At 41.8% G+C, this 15,923-nt stretch overlaps 1 protein-coding gene across 1 annotated transcript; it reads left to right on the forward strand.

The window, feature by feature from the left end:
* The first annotated feature begins 10,748 nt into the window (after window positions 1-10,748).
* Window positions 10,749-13,650, forward strand: nrtn (neurturin). The gene is made up of 2 exons (XM_048253365.1): window positions 10,749-10,974; window positions 13,064-13,650. Exons 1-2 carry the CDS (start codon window positions 10,749-10,751, stop codon window positions 13,477-13,479), a joined length of 642 nt encoding a protein of 213 aa, XP_048109322.1. The 3' UTR covers window positions 13,480-13,650.
* Window positions 13,651-15,923: the final 2,273 nt, after the last annotated feature.

The following is a 15,923-nucleotide window of genomic DNA, read 5'->3' on the forward strand; positions in this document are numbered from 1 at the left end:
TGTAACCAGAGCCATGGTGTCTGGTAAAGAAGCTGTTTAACAGGTACTGTACATCAGTCAGATGGCAGACTCAGCAGGCAGTCAGGACAGGAGTAACCTACAGTTGCAGAGCATCTTGTTGGTGTTTCTACAAACCCTACAGTCCCCTGGTTTTTCCTTCTCACAGTTCAGACACATTTCTGTTAATTTAACACAGCAGAATAATCGTGTGCTACTCTCCACATTCACAGTGTTCAACACAAGCAAAGCCAAGACCTTTTAGGCAGATAACAAACTATTAGCAAATTGATTTGCTAGACAGTGAAGACCACAGTCTAGTGATTTTTCCAACCCTTCAGCCCCAAAATCAATAAAGAAATCAAGTGCTCTTAATAAGCAAAATGGAGTGAGAACTTTGGGAGGATAAAAGAGACAGTGTAAAGGGTGATACATTAACAATAATTAGGAAGAACAAATGAATAAAAGTGTAAGAAAACATCTCACCTCATTTAAATATGGATGCACAATTGAGATATATGGGAAAATCAACAATAAGGTATCTGCTGAACTTTCTGTACCTCCTCAGTGTATTCAATGAATCTTGTTTCTGAGTTTCATGTATTTTGTTGCATTTAACATTTTAAACTCTGTGATGAAATCCATAAAAATGAGGTGCATCCTGTGTTATTCATAGTATTACAGAGTATATTAGAAAAACAGAGCACACCTGGACTGCCCTCATCTGCAAGTCTGCCCATCACCAGCAGTTACATACACTTCCTCAAAGTAGGTTTATTTTCCTTTAGCATAAACCCCAAAGGTGAAGAACACATCAACACATTCAGATATCAATTTAGATTCTAGTAAAACAGACTTTTTATTCAACATTTTTTCGCTTATTTTGTAGTCCTTTTATTTCCTTTGCCTCTGTTTCCAATTATCCACTGGCATGATGTTGAGGTGAAATACCAATGTATTTCCAAAGACCTCTGTGTGCAACATATCATGAAATTACAGACAGACTCTCACATCTTGAAAAATGGACCTAACATGAATAAAATAGGTAAGAGCTTGTTTTTACCTGCAATTTGTCGGAACAAAGTCTAACAGAGCAACCACACATTCATGTACACCAGTATGGAATGGAAAGCCATTTCTGTTCACAGTATGTGCACAGTATGCACGCTGTATGGGAACCCATTTTTTTATTCCCTGACTCACTCTCTGGTAGCACATAATGTACTCATAACAAACAGATGTTTTTCTCCGTATTACCATATCAACCATTTATGACATAATGTCCACTTTCATGAACACCCAGTGACTGATGCCACATACTTTGTTTCACCCTGTTCTGTTCTCACCTGAGTACCACCTGGACAGAGCTCCTTGTGTGATTGTGAATGTGCCGTGCAAGTGCTGCGGCGTCCTTCGCCTTCTGTTTGTAATTTTCCTATTAAGCTGTTTTTCTGTGTTAGGTTAAAACAATTATTTAGTCACAGCCTTCCTATTCACTCAGAGTCAAAATTCCTTCATTAGAAAAGAACATAGACAATAATAAAAACATGAAGAGAATTGGACCAATGTTGAACAGGCCAATTACACCCGAGTGTTTATGCACTTTTTGGTGGGAAACCAGTTCACACCAACAGCACGGCACCACAGAGGGTGTAAATAAATCCCCTCGTTAACAAGCCAAACCAGCTTATCAAGTACAATAAAAAAAAAACTTTTCAAGAAACTTCACTTCTTTCTCAATTTCTCTGCAGCTGGATGGATGGATAGATACATGAATGAAGGGATGGATGGATAGATAGATAGATGCATAAAGGGAAGGCTGCTGTTGACCAAGTCCAGTGAAGACATGTTGTTCAGATTCGTTGTTCCAGTCATCAGTGGCTTGACACCTCTGACAAAGAGACTTTTCTATGTGGCTCTGATCCTTGCTCTGACCTTGTGTTGGCAGTAGACTGTGCCATGATAAGCCTGAAATGGATCTAATTTGCAAAATGTCCTAAAATGATTTACATCTCACAACATGTGAGCACTCCTGTTTTCGTGAGAAATACTGTTGAGATTTACAGCTTTACTGATAAATAGATTAAACATGTGCACTTGGAATGCAGGCGATATAAAGTTACAATAAATTGTCACGTTGATGATTTACAATAATATGCCACAACTAATTTATGCTCTTACCCAACTATTCACTCAGGGATATACAGAGCAGAATACTGGATCCACTGCACCTGAGAGTCATGTCAGTGTCAGCACCCTGTCCCCTGTATTCCATCATCCCATATGATTCAGCATGATTGACATCGAACAGAGGACTCACCAACCAAACTTGGCCCATGCACTAGCCCCATGTGGACAAAATTACATCTGTTTAACTCTCTCTCACGCACACGCATACACACACGCACGCACGCACACACACACACACACACACACAGGCTTGTTACCAACACACAAACATTCACAGAGACAGAGAGAGAGAGATTAAAAAGATAATTGAACTATCAAAAACTCCCTCTCTCTCTGTACAGACTCACATACAGACACAAACAAACAAACAAACCGACACAGCCATTCATCAACTAGTAGCCCAGTGGAAGCACCCTACCAGACTGTTCTCTGGAGAGGTGGAGCTAGTCTGTGTGAAAAAGTGTTGTGTCAGTGAGGGGGTGGAGGGTGGAGAGTGTGTGTGTGTGTGTGTGTGTGTGTGTGTGTGTGTGTGTGTGGAGGGGGGCAAATTGAGGGTGACACTCTGCACTGCCTCATGAGAATCCTCCTCTTACCCCCCTTCACTACCAGCCCTCACCCACCCACTCCTCTACCCCTCATTCCCCCGCCCCCTGCAAGCTGCCCCCATCATCCCTACAGAACCACCCCGCTGTGCCAGAGCAGTCCTCAGTCCCACGCTCCACTCCACTCCGCTCGCTGTCAGAGCAGGACTCCCCTTCTGACTGAGGAATACACTCCGTGCTTAGCTGCTCTGCCAAGGCACCTAGCAGAGGCTTTATTTTAGACGGTGTCCTGTCCCAGGCATAACAGGTAGCAGCTGTCACACCAGTAATCCGTAGGACTAACAGGATCAGAGTGTGAGGGAATCACTTATGGTGTTGAACCATAAGAACACAGAAGTTACTGAGGCTGGGTGTGTTTCTACATGCGTTTGTGATTCCCCAGGATTTGTTTTGTTTTTTTTGGTCTGTGAAGATTCATCTCTGTTTCCACTATTTTAGAAGCACTTTTTTCCTAGCTTTGTTGATGAAGACATCAGTGTCTTTTGTGTTATTGATTTGATACATCCGCATTGAACAGCTTCCTTTGGATTCTCATTGTCATCAAATCATTCTTCTTTCGCCCTGAATCATCTTGAAGGAATCTGGGGAGGTAAACAGCTTTCACAAGCTGCCTGGAGTGCAGCCACTGCACTGTGTTGAGTTTCAGATGCGAGGAAAAGGACTTGGTCAGCCATCGGATCCTGTGAATTGCAAAGAGGTGTGCATGAGATTTGCATGCTGGTGTTGATGGCAAGCTGCAGAAGAACCCTTATGAAAATCTGTCGTCCAAGTCTCTGAGCCAGCTTCATTGCGATTAATCTTTGCTGAAACATTCAATTAGCCAAAGACAACAATCCTAACAGCTGAATTCAGTGGAGGCCTTGGAATCACTTGCTACTTCCCATTTGTACTTTGGAAAAAAACGTAATGTTTTTATCTCCGACAAAACAACTTCATTTGAGTCAGGGGTCATTTGTAAAATAATCACATAACTGCGAGATGGGGTTTTGTGCCAACTTTTTGCACAACATGAGTCCATGGATCCAACCATTTTTGGGGCGAACTTCAGCACTACCAGACCGCTCTGAGGATTGCTTGATGTCTTGAGCAGCAAAGCATCTCAGCGCAGCAACTCTCTCTTTCTCTCTCTTCTGCCTCCAGTGAAGTAGACAGTCTGGAATTATTGATCTATGTAGATTCTCCCTAAAGGTCACAAGAAGAGGTTCACACACATACGAGTCTGGATAAGCCGGGCAAACGGTAAGGACGCATCCTGTTTTGTCAGCATAAGCTGCAGCTTACACTGGCATGGTTAATCACCAGTGAGGGCTGACTTAAATTTAACACAAGCTGGCCCCCAAGAAAGAATGCAAAGTGTATAAATAGATCAAAATAATGAGTGTGGTCCTGGCAAGTTTGTATTTATATCTAATTCATTTACCAGATAACTGCTTGTTTCAGAGAAGTTTATTTAATTTATTGTAGTGGAAAAACTGATAATAACAGATAACTGCACATTCGCCACCACACTGGTGAAAACAGTGTGTCTTCCCTAGATTTGTAGTGCATTTCCATTTTTTTGCATCAGTTTAGTGGGGTCTGTGTGATTAAAAGTAATCTTAGGTACTCAACAAGTCTCGAACACGTGTCAGACTTCGGCTGTCAGTATGGGAAACACTGACATAACTGAAATCCATTAATGTGAATCCATGTGGGGATTCAAAGAAAGAAACTGCACATAGTGTTTGTGAGTAAGTCTGGTTGGAAGCCCAAATAATTCAGTTTACAAAAACAGAAATGAGCACACATTTCAAATACTGCCTTCTAGACTTCCCCTTGGCTGATGACTGAAGTATTTAAGCAAGGTAATTTTGCCTTTTTGCTCCAAGTGGTGGAAATAGATTAAATGACTGCAGTCATGAGGATGAATGTGAAAATATCCATTCCATGGCACCTTGGAAACAAACATATTGACTCAGAACACAGTAGCATAGTAGATATTACCTCCTCCATTTTCTCTTTCTGATGATGTTTATTGCTGAATCACATCCGTGACACTTGTCAGTGAGTGTCAGGTGTGATGCTGATAAGACATTTTTTTTGTAGGTGGGTAGGGGTTGGAAATGGAATGGAGATTTAAATACACAGAGAAATGCACATGAACATACTAATGTGTGGTGCATGCAGCACATCAGCAGTTGGTAAATTACACAAATTGTGATACAAGAAAACCACAGCCACAAGAAACCACAAGAAAACTCTTAATTCTAGGAAGAGAAATGGAAGCTTGGCTCTGCCTCTGCTGAGATGACTGCACTGGCATTTATCTGTCACCATATTTGGTGACCATCCATCCAACAATTTCATGACTCAACTCTCTTGTATTTGTATTTCTTTTGAAAACTCATCCTCATGTATTCCAATTGGCCAGTGCCTGATGCAACATCCTTACACATTACTTATGTGAATTGATGAGTGAAGGATTCCCTCAGTGGAGTGACTTAGGTGAATGTTCAGTCATGTTTTTAGAAAAAATGGTTCATCCTTGAACAAACCAGTGGGACTAAACCAAAGGACTGGGCCATAACTAATACCATTACCAGTACTGAAGTCATGCAGCTCCTTAAAAATTAATAACATGCAGTCCCAGCCATTCAGTCAATCTCGGTGGTCGTTAAGGTCACGACATGCATGAATCAATGAATGAATGACCTCTGCAAATGAGCATGCTGCTCTAGCTTAGGACAACCATTGTAGCCCTAGAGTGCAGTCAAGTCCAGTTCAATCTTTGCAGTGATGAACATTATCCACTGCTGTAAGACCATCATCGTCTTCATCACCATGTCAAAGGACTCAGTGTGTGTGAACCATGTACTCTCCTTCAGGTGTATGTAATCAAGCTTTACTATGGGAAGCTTTGCAACTTTTAAAATTCAACACACCTAAAGGACTAGTAAACTATATCTAGTGGCAGGGCAGTCTGAAGCAAAATTTAATTGAGAAATCACTTGCTATTACAATAATAAATGCACTATTGACCAGTGGTGAATGACCTCAAGGGTACATGCAACAATGGCCAAGGTTATACATCTGAATAAAGAACAATTCACTGAAGCAGACAGACATCCTTTCCAAAAAGAGAGGAAGAGGAATGGCAATGGGAAATGATTTAGCACATGTTAGGGAGAAGCTCTGGGCCATTTTGCAGCAAAGGCAACTCAAAATCCTAAGCATAAAATTCCCTATGTCACGCTCATCACCGGACCTGTAAAACATGTACAAGTTCATCTATATGAGTGTACATCTATATATTCATTAGAATTACTCTCCTCATTCAGCATTTATATCCCTTTATTTATGCTATTTGAAAAATGATTTTAATATTAAAATATGAATGCTTTAATGGAGTCCAAAAAAGACTGATATACTACTTTTGTTGCTATTATAAGAGGCTAAACAGAAGTATGGATTTTTACCCCCCTTCTGAGAAATGCCCATATAACATTTTTGAAATATGAAAAATTAAAAATAATTGATGCCCACAGACAGCCATATTGTCAGGGGGAAGAAGGGAATTTGTGAATATGGTAAAAGACCTGTTTTTGAGTCCCTTTGTGAGTCATTGCTTGCATTATTTGCCAAGCACCGTTTACAGGTCCTGTTTTAGTCCTCACTGGCTCGGCACCATTTATCTTGTGAAACATAAACAAATACACGATAAGGTTACAACAGTTGTGAGACATCTGCATGATGTCACCTCTTCTGTTTCAAATAGATTTGGGCAACACAAAGTGCAAAGACTTTGTGAAATTGGCAGCAAAGCCAAATGTGAAACCTTGGGAAAGGAAGATCCGTTCTGTATTTACTGGCAATAGTCTATGAACCTTAGTAGTCCCATTGGAGATGATTTGAAAAATATGACTCTAAAGTGCAATTTTTTTTGCCGTTGCTTTTAGTGGCATGATATGGTAGACATTAGTTCTGCATGGACTCTCCAAAGAGCAGAGAGCATGCTGGGAGACAAAGAGGAGCACTATTGCTGCACCTGCCTCCAGGCTGTGGCCCATGGAGTTGATGGCTGGGGCCGAATCCCAGTTGGAACATCATCTAACCCAGGCCACTGAGTTGTGAATCAGCCCAAGTGTTTAGGTCGGAGGTCAACTTGCTAAACTCAGGGAAAATGCATTAAGATGTCCATAGAGCGCAAGTCTTCACATCCTGTTCCAATTTGATATAATTTGATTGAAAGTGCCTGTCACACAGGTCTGTAATGAAAGCTGTGACAAAGGAATATGCTATGCTCTACTATTATCATAGTGATGGCAGTGTCTTTCTGAAGAACACCATAGCACTTAAGTCTGCATGCCAGTCCAGTAGTTAGATCAATTCAGGTTATTGCAGGCCAGTCGAGCCCAGTCTGCTTCAGTTCCAGTTCAGCCCAATCCAGAGTGGAAAGATTTGAATTAATTTGACTAAATCCAAATGTGTCCAGTCCATTACACAAAGACGTTGCTTCAAAGCGGCTCCACATGGGAGCCAGTCTGAGGCGATCACGGAGCTGTAATTACAGATTACCTTTAGCTGCTGAGCCTGTCAACTGGGGTGTACAGGTTGGCTCCGGGCCAATCGGCGGAGCCAGAATGGCCCCCGTATAGCCCTGGTCATGATGGGATGGGCTGAGATTAACTTCATGATAGCGCGCCTTCCACCTTTAACATGGCAGTCACCTGAAACCGGGCCACGTGATGGCAGTCGCCCGTCCTGGCTGCATTAGCTCTAATCCCACTCTGGACCGCAGGAGTGCTGGCTTTTAATATTGCTGCACCTCCAGTTTGGCGCTGACTAATGCTTCACAGTTCAGCTCGAGATCAATGTGTCAAAATTTAAGGAGCTACAGAAGTTGTTAGCACATACTGGGGGAATATATGACAATGTTGCTTGTGTGTATGCTTGTGCCTTCGCCTAATAAGCCTGTAATCACCTTATCAATAACTTCAAGATAGCCATATAGCATGGCACAGTATTGGCCTTACAGTACGTGGATTATATGACATTTCGGGGTAGTCTATACTGGTACTTTCATGCTCAGTGAGAACATTAGAGGATTTTTTTTTCCATTGAGACAGTCTTCAAATTCTAAACAGAAATGGAATTGAGTACTGTTTCATGCTCTGCCTTGTCTTCTCACAGCATTCTCATGATGTGCATGAGATGTAGGCTGTAACACATGTTGTGTACATCATGTTTCCTGGTTAAGGTGAGGTCCATCCCGCCGTCCAGTACAATGTGCATATTCATTATATTCAATGTGGCAATTGGGGTTCAAAAGGACAAAATACAGAGGATGAAGCATTTTGTCTCATTGTTTCCTAAGCCTGAGAAAGTTCTGGTGGCATGCTGTGACCCTGGACACTATTGTGACTGTCCCACTAGACTGAAGGACCCTCTTGACTGAACAATCTGTTGTACTTTTGTTTGTGTTCTGTGTCCTGTAAACAGAAATCAGTCTGGTATTTGGTTTAATTTCCTCCGTGCAAGGAATCAACTTGAACAAGTTTTATTGTGCACTTGAAGAGATATTGTTGAACATTTTTGGAATGTCATCAAAAGATTACTAGAATCAAGCCTCACTTTCCTTTTTACGCATGAACACACACACACACACACTCTATCTCTCTCTCACAGTAGGAGCCTCTGACACAATCCAATGGCCAAGCATCTTAAAAGGTAATGCAAGGACCACTGGCTTCTAAAATGTGGCAAGACTTTGCCATAGAAAGACGTTACAAATCTTTGTGCCAAGATCACTATTTTACATAATCCTTCACTCATGAATATTTTAAATGGACCTGTCCTTGAACAATAGGCCAACATAAATGGAATTTATATGAAGATGTATTAACTTTTGAATTTCTTTCAGAGTGGGGGATTAAACTTCAGGCTCCCTCGGGCCAGTCGTAAGGGCTGATAAGACAGGGTGAACTCATAAGAGTCCTCTCCAGAATATGAGGTCAGAGTTCAGATAAATATAGGTCTATAAGAAAAATAGTGTTCATTCAGGTTTGACATTCTGGAGTACTTTGGTAATTACATAGTACACTGTAAGATATGGGTCTTAAAAAGCACAATAGAGGTACACATAATTGCTTGAGGCTAGAATGCCTGATAAGTCCTGTAAAGTGTGTGTTCATTTGTTCTTAGCCACATCAGTGGTTGGTTATGACTGGAATCAATGTATACAACAGCCTATAGCCCCTGGCATAGAAAATACAAACAGTAGGCTAGAGCCAGCTGTCTTTTTGAGAAGCAGCTGGCATTCAGAATCAATGATGTAAAAACACTTGAACAAAAAATGTCACACCATATCTTTACTACTAAATCATTCAAATATGAATGAATTGTGCTGCTATTTAAAAAATAAATAAACCACCGTAACCATAACCACAAACTGTATATCATCATAATAATTATGGCTCACCAAACATTATATCCACAACCCCTGACATGAAATCATGCCTCTATCAATGAGACATGAAGAGAAACAACCAGGCAATCTACAGTCGCACATCTCCCCTCCCAACCCATTGACAGCCACCCTCATGTCATGCTTCTTAAAGGTTGGAACGCAAAAGCAGATGATTGAGTGCTGGCAGGAGACCCGTCATGCTATGACCTGAAATTCCTGCATACTGTAGAGCTTTCCAGTCTGTGTCCTATTGGCCTCAACGCGCCACAGCTGAACCAGGGAGACCAAACAGAGGCAGAGCCAGCCACAGTCTGGCAAAGCGCTCAGGGAAGCACTGGAGATGTTCTCAGCCGCTGCCAGTTTACCGCTTCCTGGTCTGCAGAACTGTTTTGCACCCTGCTACTTCCCCGGTCCCTGACAAGCTGTAATAGCTTTTAGACTGAGGTGGACTGAATAGAAACTGAACCGTTTAATATGCACAGTGCTGGCCACGGTGTGTGACTACACTGGCACTGTGAGATATGTGGTCCAGCAAGGGTCTTGTTAAAGTCACAGATTGATATCTTCAAGTTCAAATGTCTCTTCAACAAATGTTTTCCCAATAAATGTGAAAAGTAATATCAATTCAGTGTTGCAGAAAGTATCATAATTGTATCTCATAAGAGAGATATTCTCAAACAGAAGTTCATAAATCCCTTGTAAAGTACCTGTGTCAAATGGTTTTAACACAACACCCTAATCACTTAACACATTTGTTTTTATGGTATCGGGATTCTACAGTTGTAGAATCAACTATAAACTTTTTCTGATATTTCTAATACCCAGATGTTGAGAAACTCAGACGGGGGAAAAAAGAGATCAATGTGGAAAAAATTCTTGAATCCAAATTTCTCCAGAGAAAAAGATAAACATATCTGACAAGCTCCTGTCGTGTGCGAGAGAGGGTATGGATGAGATAAATCTTCCAGTGGAAGCAGAGATCACTGAAGTCTCCCACTAATAGACTATACATGTGTAGGAAACGGAGGCCAGCGGTATAACCCATGATCAAAATAGCCTGGTGAACACCGGCCTCTTTGCTGACTGGAACTCTCTGGTCACTTATGATATATTGAAATGTGAAAACAATAAATAACGTGCCCTGGGACTACACACATCATAGGCCGAAATTGAAATACCTCATCTTTACACGGCCAATCTGGGTGAGGTACACCTCGTCCATACAGCAATCCACACCTGTAATAGTTCAAAGATTCGCCTTGGGATCTCTCAAGCAGAGGAACAAAATCGTTGACAATGACAAAAACACTTGTGATAACATCTGTGGATGAAATTTGAATTTGACGCAGCAGAGAGTGTTTCTCAACAGTTTATAATGACAGAAAAAAAAACCACTTTGTTTTGTTTGTTGTTGTAGTTTTCATACTGTGTTGATGTTATATATGGCTTTGTAACCGGTCTCCTGTGTTATTTTGTGTATTTTACAGAGTGTCAATGATCTTACTCATTCTAAGATGAAGTTATGGAAGTGTGCCGCCATTGCCTTGACACTCTGCGGTGCAGCACTCTCCGTTCTCCGCACTAGAATGGCTCCAGCCAGGACCGGCCACCTCCTCTCCAGGGACTCCTCCTCGCCGAGGTCCCCCTCGCCCACCACCTTCAATGCCTCCGTGTCCTTGGACAGTGAGCAACGGCGCAGGCGCAGGTCGACGGAAGGAGCCAACTCAGTGCTTTCAGAGGGTAAGGGAAACGGACTGTTTCCACACTGTTTGTCTCTCGCGGTGACTCACTGGGTTATCCCAAAACAATATCTCCCCAGACACACGCATCAAGTGAACTCCCAGTATGTTTTCCATGAATACTTGTACCAGTGCAGGGCTAATTGCAATAGCTTTCTAGAAGTATTCTCTGCACTCTATTGAGTGCATATACACCCATGTACAAATGCGACCAAGTTACCATGATGTAGAAACCACATCTCATCCTGTCCCAAACCCCAAGTCTCCTGCTTTCACATGTCTGGCCAGAGATGGCCTAATGATGCATGACCAAGGTTCCAACTCTAAAACAGCTGGCTTCAGTTTGAGACTAGAGATGCTAAAATACCACAATTATTCATGTAGGACAATTGTCTTATGTATATACAAAATAGTAACATAGCTTAAGCATCTAATAATACATCACGTCCTGCTCTTAACACAGTACTAGTTGTTCAAACAAGATTGAAACTAAATAATATTAAGAAATGGAAGGAACGTGTTGCACATGTGTGCTAACCTTAGTGTTATAAATAGCCCATACAAATCTATGACATTGCAAATTATCGAAAACACTGCAATTTATCTAGGAACCTAAGTAGGTGGATAATTCAATTATCCTTTGATGGCCAAAATGTATTATATCACTTGCATGTTATATTTTCTTGACAGTAAATGACTGATTTAGAATATGATTACGCTGCATGCTCATTGATTGGGTTGAAGTCAGATACAAAGAATGCTGTTTTCATTCCAGGGTGTAAACATTTACATAGTATTGTCTCAAAGCCTCGACCAGTATAAACGACCAAAGTCTTACTTTCAGTGTAGAACACAACACATTCATCAAACAGAACGCCGTGGTTAACCTGGTGCAATCCAAATAGAGAGAGACACGAATGCAGCCAGAGGTACGATAAAATAAACACAGAATATGGTATTCATTTCTACACCATTCCGTTGAAGAGAAACACCTGGACATTTGGACACAGATCCCCTCTTTATTGTGCGTGTGGAACAGCACACATTTCTAATCCATTCTGACACATTCATGTATGCTCTCAGACACATACACACACACACACACACACACACACACACACACACACACACACACACACACACACACACACACACACACACACACACACACACAGTCTTAACCATGTGTGCGTTCAAAGTACACAGGCAAAAGCACCCGTTAACAATAATCCAATGGCCAAGAAAGTGTCTTAAGGTAATGAGTGGAGTGGTTAGTGTCTTAGTAAATGGGTCTCACACCACAAGCTGGGACACAGTTGTTTTGTGGGTCTAAAGAGATGAAACATAAATTGTTGGCAAAATAGTTTTCATGGAATTGTATCATTGTTTATTCACGTTTATTTTCCAGAACATTCTTGCTGTTTCAGTCTCCACTGTAACAGCATGACTCTTTCACTACTCCAAAAATGCTTCTTAAATAGTTGCCTACAACTATCCTTTAAGTCTCTCAACTTGAGGTTTATTTGAGTCCATATTAACACAATCTTGAGACACTTGATTACACTCGTTGGCCAGGGCAGTGCATTAAACTCACACCACACCACAATTTCAAACATGAGAGCTTTCCTGGCTTAGGTTAGGCTTGTGACCCAAGACTGCTCTGAGCACGCAATCTGTCATACCACAGTGCGGAAATGGGGTGATCTTCACAGGGCTGAATGAGTACAGTCTTTCATATTCAGTTCTTTAAAAGCCCTGCCAAGCTCCAGTCAAGTCGATGTTTCTAAGTAACAAGAAGCCAACAGGAAGGCCAACAGAATACCATATTATTTAAAATGCACGGCTACATTTCTGACAAATGTATACATAGGGAGGTAAAAATGAATGTGTGTGTGTATATGGTGCATTATATGCACGTATGGTCCTTTAGTTCATGTGGACATCATAAAAAAAATGTTCCGGTGATTCCTGGAAAATTCTGGGAAGTGATCAAATACCTCATGCTTGTAACAGCTTTTCCTCTCTGACCTTTTGCTCTTTTGTTTTAAGCGATTGTTCTTTCCTTTGCCTTCTCTTTTCCCCCCCTGCAGTCATGGACATGTTCCAGAGCTTCACAGAGGGAGAACTCAAGCAAGTTATCGGGGCCCTGGTGGAACGGAAGGCCCGGCGCGACGCCAGCGAGAGCAAAAGGACAAAGCGCGCCCGGAAGGGGACTCGCTGCTCGCTGCAGAACCGGGAGGTGACCGTGAGTCAGCTGGAGCTGGGCTACGAGAGCGACGAGATCGTCCTCTTCAGCTACTGCAGCGGCAAGTGCTCGGCCAGCCGCCGCAACTACGACATCACGCTGGCCTCCATGAAGGAGCGGCTGCGCCACCGGCGGGAGAAGGTCCGCCACAACCCCTGCTGCCGGCCCACCTCCTATGAGGAGGACTTTGCATTCCTGGACAACCACAACAAATACCAGACCATCAAGGAGTGGTCGGCCAGTAAGTGTGGCTGTGTGTAACCCAACTCCCCCCAGAGGCCGCAACTCAACCCCCATCTGATACTGTATCATTCCTTCTGACATACCAGAGGACGGACTGAAACAGCGAGAGGGGGAAGCATCTGAAGAGAACACTGTACAGTATATTTGAAACCATTCACTCTCCTGGTCTTCTAAAGACAAAAAAAAAAACGTGTGTTTTTCATTGCCTTTGTTGAAATATATTTTCTCTGAAACTGTTGAGCCAATACACTGTACGAATAACTTATCCAAATGAGCTCATTTATTGATTGTTGCTCCACTAGTTACATCTGGGCCCAGTCACAGTGGATAGGGGAGGCCCTATATATGACCACACTGGCATTGTCTTGATGAATTCCTCATTCTACAGCAGATACGTCATTCAGACATAGTAATACTAAACTGCAAACTCTTACCCTTTAAAGCCTAATCACACATTTAAATGAGATACTAATACCACAGAGTGCTTTTTCGAGACCAAGCTGACTGGCTAATGCATGCTATGCTTGAATGGACGCGTAGACTAAACCAGGCTGCCAAAGCGGGCTGAGGCTGGGCTGCATCAGAGGCGTCACTAGTGGAGCAACAGCAAGGATCTGGGAGCACTTGGGGAAACATGAAACGGAAACATGAACGTACCCACATTAGAAGCATTCCCTGATATCACCGTTAAAATGGTGTCATGTAATCTACAGCCTTCCGACAGCTATTTATATCTACCTCATTCTTTGTTTTGTGTGTTGACAGACACCAACGTAGACATCTTCATGGATTCAAACATGCGATATATCTACTGCTGCTGTAGTTTCAGTGGAGGACAAAAATGCGACACGCCACATTTTTAAAGCCAAACTCTTTCAAAGCAATTTGCTTAATGACATTTATGGCCACTGACCTTCTTAATTCAAATGTTAAATAAGGTTCACGTCGAATGCGAGCAGTGTTTCAGAAACGAATCGGTGTGTCCCCAAGAGCATTGCCAAACCTGATTATCCCATAAAGCTTTACTTTGCATTCTAAGCCTGTCTGGAGGAACAAAAAACAATTCAGTGCCCTTTGGCCTCCCAGGCAGCCACCACTGCATCTGGGCAGTACACCCAAACACTGCTGACATTCAGAGTCTGGTGTAGGTCATTTGGATCAGATTCATCTGGCCATATACTGAGCTGGATCATTTAATCCTTTTACTACCACAGCCATGGGTTGAAAAGCTGACATTTGATCAGGATTGGCAATAAGGGTTTTCATCCTAACTTAGTAGATTTCTTGTATTTCTCCCATTGGTGGTATCATGACACTGTCGTGTGCGATAAATCGTTCCCTCAAAGCAAAGGCTCAGAAAATCCGAAACATTCAGTGATTCTGCTTTCAAAGGGCTAAAAACAAGATAAACTGGATTCCACTAAAAAAAATATTTTAAGAGAGGCCTTTTGATTTGATTAATATATAGTTGGCATATGCTCCTCTGACCAAGATGTATAGTACTTCAGATTCCCCCTGATTTAGCATCAACAAATCCATTCCATTTGTGCAAATCCCATAATAGTCCAAGCTAATCCATTTATCTCCTGTATAATTGACCGGGCCAAAACCCCATGTATGCTGCAGGACAATGTAAGAGCTACAATGCAGATATCTATTAATAGTTACCCGATCTTTAGTTTAAACAGCCTTGTGGGTTGTGCCTATTTGTCGCAATTACATTTATAAGTTTTATATTACCTTGCTTAATCTGAAGGAGAGATCGTGTAAAACACTGTATACAAGCAATAACAATCAGGCTCCTACAAAGCAAGATGACAGTCAGCAAAGCATGCAAGAAAAAAAGAATCAGCAAATTGCATGAAATATCAGAAATATTTCAACAGCATGCACACCAACAAGCATTTATGAATGGGAAGGAAACATTTATATTTAGTAAATCATTCTCAACAGTACTAATACTCGACTTAGTGATACTGTAAAAAGTTCCGCAGCTCGGCGGTGACTCATCGAAATCTTCTCATTCACATCTCCTCTGGATGCAAGGCTTGCCGAGGGAGGAAATATTACAACTAGAGACCAGATGAAAAACCTCTTAAGTCCAATTAAATAATTAGAGTAGGGAGTTAATTAAAGAGGAAAGCTGGACATAAGCCCAGAGGCAACAGGCTCAACCAAGACCATAATACTCTCTAGTCTCTTGTGCTTAAAAAACCAAGGATTCCCTTTGGAGTGAAGTTGTGCTAAAGGCCACACATACCGAGACTGATACTTTCGACTGTGTCTTCAGTGCATTGGGAGTTAAAGCATGCAGTGAGGTGAAAGCTCATGTTTTTTTTATTATCATTTGTAGCATGTAGATGGTTTATGGCATCATCGTGGCATGTAACAATACGCTGTTCATTGTGATGATGGTCAACTAAACCAATGAAAGAATTTGGACCACTTATTATTATTTTTAC

This window comes from Alosa alosa, chromosome 9 (genome assembly GCF_017589495.1).
Source record: "Alosa alosa isolate M-15738 ecotype Scorff River chromosome 9, AALO_Geno_1.1, whole genome shotgun sequence".
In the NCBI taxonomy this organism is placed as follows: domain Eukaryota; kingdom Metazoa; phylum Chordata; class Actinopteri; order Clupeiformes; family Clupeidae; genus Alosa; species Alosa alosa.

Excerpts from the sequence above, each read along its gene's own strand:
- nrtn (XM_048253365.1), top strand. The coding sequence starts at position 10,749 with ATGAAGTTATGGAAGTGTGCCGCCATTGCCTTGACACTCTGCGGTGCA. Across the intron at positions 10,975-13,063 it reads CAACTCAGTGCTTTCAGAGG|TCATGGACATGTTCCAGAGC; the intron begins GTAAGGGAAACG and ends CCCCCCCTGCAG.